The sequence below is a fragment of the Pteropus alecto genome, unplaced genomic scaffold (genome assembly GCF_000325575.1).
Source record: "Pteropus alecto unplaced genomic scaffold, ASM32557v1 scaffold63, whole genome shotgun sequence".
NCBI classification, from domain to species: Eukaryota; Metazoa; Chordata; class Mammalia; order Chiroptera; family Pteropodidae; genus Pteropus; species Pteropus alecto.
In genome coordinates, this window is record NW_006434897.1 from 421,021 (window position 1) to 435,055 (window position 14,035).

Genomic DNA, 14,035 nt, shown 5'->3' on the forward strand with positions numbered 1-14,035 from the left:
ACAACTCTGTACTTATAAACTGTAGTGCTAAAAAGGAAAACGAGAGAGAGAGCATGTTAAAGAAGGACCTGTAACTGGGTGCAGTGCTTCCAGAAAAATCTGTTGGAAACAGGTATTGGAAATGCAGATCATTATACTGAGGAAGGAAAAGTCAGGACAATGAACTAACCATTACTGAATAATAATGGCTATAAATTACGTAGCACTTACCATACATTAGGCCCTGTCTTTAAGCACTTTAGGTAGATTTTCTCATTAATCCTCACAACAGATCTATAGGGGAGGTATGTTATTTTTCCCATTTTATAAATGGAAGAACAAATAAATACATTTTTAAATGAAGATTAGAAAATTTAAACAATGTAGTCTTGGCAATGTTAAAACTAAAACCCGAGTTTGCTTAACTCCAAAGTCTATGTCTCATCCACTAAGCTTTTCTTAACTATCTCCCTACTAGGCCTACCATATCCCTATTTGCAGAGATCTTTTTAACTCTTCAAAATGTGTTCTATAAAGCTAAAATAATATTATATAATAATATTTGGAATAAGCATAGACAAATTCCATTTGTCTGTTGCTGACTTTCAAAATTTGATGAGCTGTTTTAGAGTGCTACACTCCAAATAATTTGTCAAATGAAAGGAAATTTAGAGAACATAGATAAGCAAAAATAATAAAATAATTTCTCCATTCATAAATACATTAATATTTTGACATATTTTATTCTTGTCTCTTTATAAAGTATATCACAGTATATGATTTTATAAATAAGAAAATACCTTGCATTTTCCTTTGGCATGACTTCATTGAAAAAAACAATTTTCCCAAAGCATATGGTTGCAAAACTATTAATTTATGACTTCTTAAGACATTAAATTGAAAAAAAAAAGGTAAACAAAAAAGCATATGTGAAAGATTGATGTTTATAAATATATTTAGGTTTTTCCTTTAACCTCAACTTTCCTTTGATTTACACACAGAATATGTTTTTGGCCATCATCAATGATACTTACTCTGAAGTTAAATCTGATTTGGCACAGCAGAAAGCTGAAATGGAACTCTCAGATCTTATCAGAAAGGTATGACAAGCTCTAATTCTCGAAATTGTTTTATTTTCCACATAAAATGAGCCTTGTTTCAGCCAGATTTCCAAATTAACATTAATCAATTGTCATTGTTTAAAATAAAGAGTAGATTGCTATATTATAAGAAAAATTTAAGTGTTCTTGGAGCTAGAGATGGGTATACTGCTAGCTTGGATTTAAGTTCTGGAAATTCTTCAGTGTCCTGAAATTAAATTCTCAATAAACTCTTTAGACTCTTAGAGCTGAGTTGGTGGTTTCATCCCCTTTATTTGTTTTGACATCTCCTCTAGTTGGCTCTCACTTCCAGATCCAGAGTTCAGAATAAACCAGAAGGGAAGATTATAAATATATTTCCTCTTTTTCTATTAAATATTTTGTAGTTCACCCTTTGTCCTTGACCTTCCAAGGAAATTTTAAAATAGTCAAAGGAAAGGTCCACAGAGTAAGGCCACAGCCTCAGGGCCTGAGAACTCTCACTTACTTCTCAGGAAGTGTTTGTTAAGTAGAAGGGCAAGTCAGGGAAATTGGACAGCTTCGTTCTTAATGTGACTTCTTTATTTGGTTTAAAGTATAAAACTTAAACAACAAATAACTACAGCTAAAGTACATAACTTGTTCCCTAACATCATTTTGCTAAGCTACAATGGCTCCTTTTCGGTTAGTTCAAGCCGTACGACTTGAATCACATTTAACTCAGAACTTCCTCTTCATAAAACAAGGTCCTTTGGATGGGACCTAAGATTTGCATTTTCCTGAATTTTGCATAACAGTTGATTACATTTTAGCAAATCTCCAGGGAAGCAGTCTTCACTTGGCACTTTGGTTCTAATATCCACAAATTTTAATTATTTCAGTTAAATAACACCAGCTTTTCAAACAGTTCAAATTTTAGTTATCACAGTATATTGACTGTGAGTAATAGCATAAAGTGCAAAATTCACTTTCAGTTATCACAGTATATTAACTGAGTAATAACATAAAGTGCAAACTTCACTGCAAATTGTTACATAAATGACAGATGTGCATCATAATTAGTGACCAATAATGTCACTTCTTGCAAAGTCTCAGATTGGTCACTGAGGACCTGCTATTCAGTTCACACACAAACATGTAGTTATATTTCCTCCTTATCACCCAGTGATAAACCATGTGACATTTTACAAAATGAATAATTGGAAGAGAGAATGAGCCAGCAAAGATGAAAGTGTAGCAAAGAAAGAAAGAATGATAACACTGGAAGTGAAAATCAAAACAAATGTATTAGATTTATAGAAGAAGTAAGTAGCTGGCGATGGGAGTGTCCAGACATTCACAATATCTAGATATGCAGCCAGAATAACTTAGCGAAGGCAAATTTATCAATATAAATGAGGAAAGTGATTGTGACAGAATGGATGAAGATGTCACACAGGAAATGACAATGGCAAAAAACTTCACATTTATGGAACTCTTGGCAATATTTCACGACGTTAAAATAACATAAAAAGATAAAATGTTGGGAGCTGAGCCATGTTAAGAAAGGATTATGGTAACTCACTAAGACATCTGTTCACTCTATATCGTTAAAGTTACACAAGAAGAAGGCAAGCAGTGTTCAAAATACTCTGGATATTTTTTTGTTCTTTTTTCTTTTTTCCTGAGGGAAGAGCTGGACTGCTTATCCTGCCAAGGAGTTAATGGATCCAGTAATTTCTGAGTTTGCCTAAGGAACATTTAACTATCCATTAACCACATTCTTGAGTTCAAAGCTAAATCAGGTTTTAAATCATATTTCAGGTTTTATACTAAACCATTAGTCGCAGTGCAAATTTAAGCAGTGTGTTGGGACCAGCATCATATGTCCCTGTCTTGTTCCCAAGGCTCACAAATCATTAGACAAACTGGGATCCTTTTCTCTAGTGAACATCATTATCATGTGCTAATAAATAACAAGCAATAATAATAGTAGCTAATGCTTTTGCATCCTTGCAGTGAATACTGTGGAAGAGAAACAAGCTTTCCTCAAGGTTCTTCTGGCTGGTCTAATAATCAAAGAGACATGAGACACATTAGCAAGAGAAAATAACCAAATTTAATACATACGTATGGATGGTAACCCCACATACATGAGAGAGTCAGAGAGCCCACATGCAAAAGAGGTTCAGAGACCAAAAGGGAACATGAGTGTCTAAGACATCCTGAGCTAGGGGTGAAATAAGGCGCCTTGGGGGCTTCAAAAGGTAATTGCAGGATGGTAAGAAGAGCAGACCTTTAGTAAATAGAAGTTTGCCCTGCCCTATATATAGGTGAAAGAGTTTAGCTCTGATAAATCTCTTATGGGCAAAGCCTCTAAAATTCTTCTAGGTAGTTGAGGCTGGGGGTGAAGTTTCTCTTTAGCTTGCAGCTTAAATTGCCTTTAGCGCTAAACAATCTGCATGCCACAGAAGCATTTCTTGGAGTGACTCGTTCTAAACCCCCACAGTTCCCTCCTCTGAAACTTCCCGGGAAGTCTCACATTCCAGAAATTGGGTTGATAAGTTGTTCTATATCTCATTAAAGTGGTCTCAGTCTTCAGAAAAGTTCTGTTGATTTAAACAGTTGTTTCTCACTTCAAGAGATGGTGATGCAGGTGGGCTCCCAAAGTTAAGGCTCTGGTACAAGCAATCAGATGTTTAATAAGAGGCATCTTTATGGAAACAAAAGAAAACCAAAGGTTACTATAATCCTAGTTTCTGAGTTCTGAAGGCAGGCAGTCAAGATTTCTAGATGTCTGTCTCAAATTATCTTCAGATGAAGTGAAAACAGGCAGTTACAGTGTGATAGATTCTCCTAGTGTGCAGTTTGATTGTCTCTGGTGATCTTTCTACAACAAGCACAAAGATTGTGCATAAATGAGCTGTTTGTGGTGATTTCTCTGAAGTCTGTAATCAAGTTGTCCCACTTTAGCTTGCATGGCCTTGGAAAAAGGCCAGTTTTCGTTCTCAATGATTCCAAGTTGAAGGATGGGAAAATGAAAATATTAGTTCGAAGGGTTGTAGCCAAATATTTAAGAAAACTAGAAAAATTCAGGATCCAGTCCATTTTACAGGTAGAAAAGTTAAAAAAAAAAAAAACCTCAAAAGTCAATAAACAGACTAGAATCCAATATCCACAAAGTTATACTATGGCTTCTATTAAAACATAATTTTTTCTCTCTAAAATCACCCCCATTTTAACCAAATATAGCCAAATTAAGACTAACTTATTTGCAAATAAATTAGGCTGAATTTCAGTAAACTCGGCCTGATTATTTATGTAAATCCAGCAAAAATAGTCATTAAAAACATAGATTCCTTTACGTCTGTTTTGCTGGATTTTCCATAAGGAATCCTCAGATTGAATTTAAAAAGGCCTCTCAAGGCCAAAGAAAAAGCCAAGGCAAGACTTGCTATCAAACATTTCCTGCAATACCCATGGATTTGGGTGAGTTCCTCTCTTCTTTAGGACCCCCAAATACCCTAAGATTCCTATACACCTGCCAAGAAGTGACATTCTTTATTCACATGGTAAGGCCGCTGAAAATCTTTAAGCAAGGTAGCAGGCCAATATTTCCAAGGATTTTTATTAGCTTCCATAAGTCAGCTTTAATTTCTTAAAACTGTCTAGTAATATCTCAATTTATGCATGGCTCTCTCAAGTGTGACTTTCCAGTCAAAGCCTTGGTAATAAAACAAGTTTCCAATTGTGTCCTGTTATAAGGAGAATAGATTCTTATTGTTATGTAAATAACCATATTGTCATGAAAAAAAAATACTTATTAAGTTTCCAAATTCCGGAGGGACCAGGTAGGGAGAAAAATATAAATGTTTTAATACTGCTCGCAAAAGTGTAATTCACCAAGTTGCTGTAAGTCATAGGTAGTTTAAGAGAAACAGTTTCCTTTTATCTGGAAACAAAAGATTTTTTTAAATGGGTAATTTCAATAGAAAAAATCATAAAAATTGTAACCATTTTCATCAGTTCATTTAGACTTGTGTAATTAAACTTGTTTTGCTTGAATCCAGTTTTTCCATTAGTTCTCTCGACCTTGCCTGATAATTGAGGGTGAGAGAGTCAGTGATAATTCCAAAAAGTTTGCAAGGCTGTCTGTCAAGATTTGTATGACTGGCTCAGTGAAGTGGGTGCCTTGATCACTAGAGACTGTGGAAGGTGTACCCCAAGTGGGAAACAGTTTTCTGACAGTTTCTTTGCCACTGTGAGGGCATCAGCCTTGTGGCAGGGAAAGCTTCAACTCATCCATAGAACATACATACAACAACAAACAACAGGAACATCGATAACCCAAACTAAGTGGCAGTTGAATGAAATCTGGATTAAATGTACCGTGGGTGAAGGAATACAAAAAGCGAAAAAATGTCAGAAAGCCGGGAAGAACCAAGTGGCTGTCTTGGGTTTCCCATAGCTCTGACAATTTATTTAATTCACAGCCATTGTTTACCCATTTGTATTTCTCTGAGTCAGGAGTAGACTATTGCCACGCAAGGACATCAGGATGACAAAGGTCTGGCAATGAGGGGGTCAGTTTTGCAGAAACAGAATGGACTTCTCTACATGTGCCACAATCTGATACTCAGGTTCAGTCCTTTTATTGTATGCCTCACTTTTGATGACAGACATTTTATGTCAGGACATCTCGGATTTCCAGGAATTTCACATGATTTCTAAAACACTTATAACATGTACAAATACAAATACAACATAAAGAAGACTCAATGTCATTTCTTATTTGACAGTGCTTCTCACCTAGTTTCAACACACCAAAATAAACCTAATTAGTTTAATATTTATTTTTGTAAGGAGAGAAAATGATTTTTTTTAGGTGTTCTAAGAGGCCCTTGTGGAATACTTGGGAGTTATTCCCAGGCCAAGACTCTATTTATAATTTAAATTTTGGGAAGTGTGTCAAAATACATCAAAAGGTTTAAACATTTGACTAAATAGGATCGTAAGGCATTATGAAGCCACACTTAATTATCCATTTAACCTAAGTGACAATAAAAGATTTCAAAGACAAATACAGAAGTTTACATGATTATTAGTAAAACTCAGTTCTTACCATTGAGGAGATTCAGTTTTCTTATGTAATCAAGGACCTGATCTAGACAACATAAAACAAAAACTTATTTTGAGAAAACAATAGAATTTTTGCTTTCTAGGTAGAAAACTTTTCCACCATATCAGAAAACTTTATCACCATATCACCATATCAGATCAACAGTTCTGTTTAGCAGAGAAAACACCTAAGTCTAATTTTGCATCAGCTTACTTTTGATATTTAAATTCACTTACTTAATTAAATTTATTTCAGTCTTATTCAGCTTGACTACACGTAAAATATCCTTTCTCGATATTTCTTTCTGCATTTAGATTTTTGTCCTGTTTTTCCTCTTTTTCATTCTGAAGCAACTAACCTCACGTTAGGGCAAAATTAATTTCCTTTCCCTCAACAATACATCTCCATATCGCATACCTTTTATTAAAGCTAACATATATCCTGTTTTTCTTGTATACACAGTTATTTTCTCTATTATTTTTAATGTCTGTAGCTTTAATTATATTAGAATTCTTTAAAACCTTTAATTTCTAGTGAAAACTAAGAAGCAAGCAATGTGTACTGTTACACCAGTATTCTTCAAATTGATAGATTTATGAACACATATCAACTTCTAGATATATATGTATTTCCTCACAGCACAAAATTTTTTAATGTGGGGTATGCCTATTTACTAATAGACCCAAATCTTTAGTTTCTCTATAATAAGTAGCAGAAAGTTGATACTTATGTTCAGTAATTAATGTTTTGTTATTTTATCTTATTTGGAAATGGTCTAGACATTCTATAAATATCCATCACTTAATTTAGTTAGCAAAATTTTAAAGTTTCAATTTGCCAGAGATGTAGGAAGCCATTTTTAACAATATAATTATTGCTAAAAAGTTCACCTAAAAAGAAACCTTTTATCCTATTTATATTTACTTAATTTATTTGCTCCTAACTTAAAGTTTAGATTACTTATGAAAATTTTATCATACCAAGTTACTTTCTTGCTGACAAATTTTGCAACAGAAATAACATGAACTTATTTTACTAATAAACCCAGGTAAAATAAAAGTAATATTTAATGCTGATTATTCTAAATTCTGTTTAACCAAACCAAACTCACACCAGTTTTAATATCAAATATTTTTTCAGATCATGTGATTCTAAAAAGTTTTTGAGTTAGTTTCTGTTATATTTTTGAAAATTCTCATATAAGTGCTTGTTTGCTTAAGCCAACTTAACTGTTACCCCAGGTGACTGCTGGTCAGATTTTTCTTATTATAATTGCTTCTTTACAGTCTTAAATTTCTTTACACCGGGATAAATAGAGCAGACTTGTTTGGGGCCTTTCAAAGTGGGGGGACCAACAAGAGTTCAGTTTGGACCATTTAGCCTTTGGTAGTGCTCTTCTAAAACCTGTTTTAACCCCATCAGTGTCTGTTTTATTTATTCCAATTTTTTTCTTTCTAATTATCATATTCCTCACAATAGCCATTGTAACTTTAGATTGTTATTTCCTTGAGGGCTGGCAGCAGTTTGATAGTACTCTACTTGTAAATGGAGCTTAGGCCACGTTTCTGTCTGGCCATATTTTGGAACTTGAACCTGACAGTTATTAAGCTGAGTTCTTAGGACATAAAATTTTAGGTTGCCTTTAAGTAAGATTTTGCCACTCTTTTTCCTTCATTTTCTTTTTAAGTGCAGAGCAATTGTACTTTCAATGTTGTAATTTTGTTGTTCTTTTTAACAGTATCTGCCAATGTCTGATGGCAAATAGGAAGGGATCTGAGTGGACTTTGATTTTTGTTCTAATTTCTGTCCTGCCATCTTCTTCAGGGAATCTTAATGACTAGCTATTATAACAATATGAGATCTCTCTAAGAAAAAAATGTCTGTCTTTTCAATTTAGAAGTTTTTCCAATTAAAAAGATCCATCGTCTGGCCTTGGCAGTAGAATCTATAGGGACGCAAACCAATACTAAGAATGTAAGAGGCATCTTCAAAGGAAAGTGCAAAAAGATACAACCCTCACAAGAAAGTTTATTCCCTCAGTTAGCCTAAGAAATAAGGGATGTAAGGGGAGAACTGTCTTTAAGCAGCTTTTCCAAAAAAACAAGGAATCATATGCTTTACCCCTTTGAACAGAATAAGGTTTTAAGATTCCCTAAACTTGGATTCACAGCCTATTTGGCTGCCCATCAGATGCATAAGCATCCTCCAGCTGGCAGAGATAATAAACCATCTCTGGGAGGAATGGGGGTAGACACAGAAAACCCTGTAGAGAGTTTGTCATGGCCAGAAAGAGAGCAAGGTGCATCTTGGAAAGTATACCCTCTGGATGGTAGAAGCCAAAGAGAAAACACTCTCACTGGTCATAAGGCCCAATTTTCAAGATGTATAACAAGATGAAAGGAGAGAAACCAGACAGAGACAGAGAAAAACAAAATCCACGAGTACTCATATCAAGTAACCAAGGGTCACTAGGCCCAAGAAACTAGTTTCACAAATATTTTCTCCTGCCAATCTAAATTTAGAAGAGGTACAAAGATTCTCCCTGGATCCTGCAGACAGAGATCTAGAGGTGTGCTGACATGGTAAGAACCCTTACCTTCTGCTGGCATGTGTCAGTTGCCCCAGGATCTCCTCATTTGCAGCAGCCCTGTGGGGAAGTGTGGGATTCACGCCAGAGAGTTTACCCTGCTCTCTGCACCAGCTGTAGAGGAAAAAGAAACTTGCTTCTACCCTCAGGATTCTTCTGGCTGGTCTAATAATTAAATAGATGTGAGAGAGATTAACAGAAGAAAATAACCAAATTTAATACACACATGGATGAGAACCTCACATATATGAGAGAGTCAGAGACCCCACATGCACAAGAGGTTCAGAGATAGGGGTTCATGGGTGTATAAGACATCCTGAGCTAGAGATGAGGTAAGGTGCCTTGTGGGCTTCACGAGATCATTGCAAGACGATAAGAAAAGCAAATGCTCAGTAAATAGAAGTTTGTCCTGCCCTAGAGATAGGTCAAAAGAGGTTTTCTCTGATAATCTCTCATTATGAGCAAGACCCCTAATTCAAATTATTCTAGGTAATTAAGAAGTTTCTCTTGAACCTGTGGCTAAAGTTGCCTTTACCTCAAAACAATCCGCATACCACAGAGGCAGATCTTGGAGTGACTCATTCTTAACCTCCCATAACACAATATATTACCTCATTCATTTCCGATGACAGCTATGTGAATTAATTGCTATTATCCACACTCTGGGAATGATGTAACTAATGCATGGAGAAGATAAGCATGTCCAAGGTTACGTAGCAGTTGGTCTGGACCATAGCATATGGCAGGGCCAAGACTTGGACCCAGGTCTATCTAGCTGCAGGTTTATGCCTTTAACCCATTCTCAAGACTTTATACATGACAAAAGGAACTTGTTTTGTTTTGATAGAAAAAAATAGGAAGACAAATTCTAGTGCATTCTCCTCCTTTCAATAACTTAATATGAACTGTTCAGAGTGATCAACTGAGATGCTTCTATATATTTAGCATCTCTGTCTAAATATTTTTTGGATCCCAGAGTGTTATTATAGAAATAAGTTGCAGTGTAAATCATACTTTTCTTCTAAGATACGCAATGCCAGATATTCAGTTCTGAGATATTCAGGGAATATCTTTTTTTGCCTTTTGGAAAGAGTAAAATTTCAGTTTGTTTTATTTATAGCATGTTTGACTTTGATGTGGCCATCCTTTATCTTGATCCCCACTGGCCTGGCTGCCCAAATATTTAGAAAAAGTGATTTTGGGGAGTGTCTGCTCATCATGTTTGCTTTTAGGGCATATTCACCATCATAGTCTATGGAGCTGGCACACAGATTCTAAGTCTCATAAAAATTGCAGCATATCATCTCTGAGAAGAATCTTCCAGTCAGAAAGATGGCCGCTTTGGGAGGAGTCATTGAAATCCCAACATTTAGGTTCACTGGGTAGAGGAGTTGCATGATGTTGTGATTTAGCAGATCTAAGGATAAGTTTAGGATAAAACTTAAAATTCACAGATTTGTGCTTGCATGGTCATTTTTCTAGTCCTACACTACAATGCAGAGCAAGGCTTGCCTGTAGTTTATTAGTGAAAAATCTGCATCCACGTTTTACTGAATTTTGTTTACATACTTACATAAGGAAATTCCTATGAGAGAATATAGAAAATAAACAATCCATGACTCAGGTTTCTCAGGCTTCTTATGAACTGTTGCATATTCCTACATACTCTGAGGCAGACAGCTGTAAATATGTAGTGATTTTCATTTCTATAACCTAAACTCGAATTCATATATGAGCAAAAGGCTTTTAGTTCTTCTTAATTTACTAAAAGACTTTGACTCTTTGCACATAACTCTTACACAGGAGTTTTATGGAAAACTCGGGATACGTTTATTATTCATTCGTTCAACACGCACTTGTTAAGGGGCCGATTTATGTCAAGCACGCTTCTGGTTACTGGCTTTATGGTAGTTATTACCATAATTGAAAGGTAAAGCAAATGCAAAAGGAGAATACGCTAAACCAAGTCTTTTCTTTTCAACAGGGCTGCCATAAAGCCTTGGTCAAATTAAAACTAAAAAAAAATACCGTGGACGACATTTCAGAGAGTCTGCGGCAAGGGGGCGGCAAGTTAAACTTTGATGAACTTCGACAAGATCTCAAAGGGTGAGACACAGATTGTGAGATCCTGGGACATGACTTCTATAAAGATATATTCATAGTGATATGGGTATTTCTGGCCCAAGTACTCACAGAGGCACTTTTTTTTATAGCTGAGTGTCTTTCTAGAACATATTGTAAGAGGAAGACTGTCCCTGAGTCAGCAATTTCTCCTTTTCTCCTGAATTTCGTTGTCTCTGTGTTTGGGTTGGGCCATGTTCGTGAATGAGTTCATCTGTAACCTCTCAATAATTTCAGGAAGGGCCATACTGATGCAGAGATTGAGGCAATATTCACAAAGTATGACCAAGATGGAGACCAAGAACTGACTGAACACGAACATCAGCAGATGAGAGACGACCTGGAAAAAGAGAGGGTGGGTCTAGTTTAGGAGAACATGATTTTATTTAGCAGCCATGAACCATACTAAGTAATGGGTTATTGAGAGGCTCGCGCTCTCTCTCTCTTTCTCTCTCTCCCTCTCAATTTGTGTATTATACTGTGCTTATTCTAACAAGGATATATAACACAATAATATATAAAAATTCAATAAATTAACAAATGTAAAAAATCAAAACAAAGAATTAAAAGTGAAATATAAAACTAGACTATGAATGAAGTGAAAAATGCATCCCATAAAAACATAAATACTTATTAAAATTGGGCTACATTATTATAAATTAATTAATTAAATTTAAAAAATTAAAAAAGAACATTATTTAAAACATTGAAAAAACTTGGGCTACAAATTTAGCCATAAACTTTCCAGCAATCAACTTGAAAAGAGAAACCTGAGTAATTACATACTTCACATTGTCTATAAGAATGGAAAGAAAGATTTCTCAGGAGGTATAAAATTATTTGATTTTTAAGTTAACATTTAAAATAAAATAGTTGCCTTCCATTTGAATAATTAGTATGAAACTGTTCAAAGTAAATTTACATGGGCTTTTAAAAAAAATAATTAAAAGCTTTAGTATGACTTTTAAAATAAATGGATAAACAAACCAAAAAAATTCCATGGTAATTGAGGTACACAGAATACAGATGCCTGTTATACACAAGTCACTTTCCTGTGAGGACACAGTATAGAACAGTGCTTTCTAAATCCTGTGCCAGTAAGTGAAAAACTTCACCACTCATAGTGAAATGTGAACAAGAAGACAATGAGTAAAGTTTTTGTATTTGAAGTCTGTATTTAGTCAAAATTCTCATTCTCAAATTATATCCTTCCTACTTTGTTAACTACTGTGTTATTTATGAAAAGGTGATAATATATTTCTTCATTTACTTTTTCTTTGCTTTATTCTATTTTTAATGTTCTTTCTTATCCAAACAAAAAGTTAGCAACTACTTGCCGGTAATTAAAATCTGTTTTGAAAATTTCCCAATCTATGAAATTGAAAAGTGTGGGGATCACAGTCTGGTGTTGCCCACAAAGAAATCTGAGGTACACAGCCATTTTTCATCAGCCCAAGCCCTCAGTGAAGCTTCCATGGAGTCTGGGTGTTCCTGCTTAATGACCCCATTTTCCTCAGGAGGACCTGGACTTGGATCACAGCTCTTTACCACGCCCCATGAGCAGCCGAAGTTTCCCACGAAGCCTGGATGACTCTGAGGAAGATGACGATGAAGACAGTGGGCACAGCTCCAGAAGGAGGGGAAGCATCTCCAGTGGGGTTTCTTATGAAGAGTTTCAAGTGTAAGTATAAAGGAATTGCGATACAACTTTGCTCTTACCCACCTGATTTGTCCTGTCAAATATTTTATGACATTTCTGTTATAGGCCCAGCAATACAATTATGTACATATTGTCTCATATAGTTTCTCTTTAAATCAGTTAAGAGAAACAAGGAGAAGAAATATGCGTTAATATCGTCTTCTATGGTTATATAATTACCTTTGCCAGTGCTTTTTGTTTTTTCATGATTTTAATTGCAGTACCGTCTGGGATCACTTGCTTTCAGCCTGAAGGACATCTTTTAGTACCTCTTCTAAAGCAAGCCAGCTAGCATGAATTCTGTCAGTTGTCCTTAATCCGGGAATATTTTTACTGCTCCTTCATTTTCTAATGGCCTCCATTGTTTCTGATGTTAATCTTATTGAGATTCCTTTGTACATGATGAGTAATTTTTCTCTTGCTTCTTTAAGATTTTTTCTTCTTTATCTTTCTATATTTTTACTACGATATGTCTGAGTGTGGATCTCTTTACAATTATCCTACTCGATGTTCATTAACTTTCTTAGATGTGTAATATTTTCATCAAATTTAGGAAGTTTTCAACCATTATGTCTTCAAATATTTTGTTCCTTCTTTCTTGCTCTCCTTTCCTCCTGGGTCTCATATCATATGTGTATTGGGATGCTTAGTGGTATCCCACATTTCTCTTAGGCTCTGTTCATTTTCCCTCGTTCTTTCTTGTTTCTGTTCTTCAGATTGCATAGTTTCTATCCATCTATCTTCCAGTTCACCGATTCTTTCTTCTGCCAGCTCAGAAATATTGCTGAGACTCTCTAGTGAATTTTTCATTTTATGGATTGTACTTTTCAACTCTAGTTGGTTCTTTTTAGTAATCTTTATCTCTTTATCGATATTCTCTATTTGAAGAGACAGTGACATTATACCATCCTTTACTTATTTAAGCATCATTTTCTTTAGTTCTGTGAATATATTTGTAATAGCTACTGTGAGCTCTTTGTCTACTAAGTCTATCTGATCCCTCTCAAAGGTAGTTTCTGTTGCCACTTCTTTTTTGCCCTGTGCATGGGTCATATTTTGCTGTTTCTTTGAATGGCTCATAATTTGTTGTTGAAAACTGGAGATGTTAAAAAATATATTATAGTAATTCTGGATACTTGTTATCTGCCCCTACCCCCCTCTGGACTTGTTGTTTCTCAGAGGGCACAGCCATGACCATACAAACAGTCTTCCTGGGAAGATGGTGATTTTAGTAAGGTTGTCATTGTCTTTCCCTGATCTCTCTGTTAAGTCTTCTTCCTCTGTTGATATCACTTCCACCTCTTAGGTTCTGCTAATTGTTAGCTGAGTGGCCTATTATTATCATTAATGCCTTTGGATATAAATTGCTCTACAGTCTGATCCAATTAAATTCAGGCCCCTTTCCAAGACAAGTTTTTCACGTCACTCTATGAGATTTGTTCTGACCCCAGGAAGACTCTTCTTAGTTGTGA

The 14,035-nt window shown here is 35.3% G+C and overlaps 1 protein-coding gene across 1 annotated transcript in view; it reads left to right on the forward strand.

Annotated features, from left to right (window-relative positions):
- The window catches only part of PKD2 (polycystin 2, transient receptor potential cation channel), a gene marked incomplete at its 5' end in the record, with an annotated part of 56,404 nt that overhangs the window by 38,155 nt on the left and 4,214 nt on the right, over positions 1-14,035 (forward strand). Inside the window, 4 exons of the mRNA XM_025046016.1 lie at positions 981-1,079; positions 10,728-10,849; positions 11,102-11,219; positions 12,382-12,545. Of these exons, the coding sequence (XP_024901784.1) occupies positions 981-1,079; positions 10,728-10,849; positions 11,102-11,219; positions 12,382-12,545 (503 nt within the window). The remainder of the gene's footprint in view (positions 1-980; positions 1,080-10,727; positions 10,850-11,101; positions 11,220-12,381; positions 12,546-14,035) is intronic.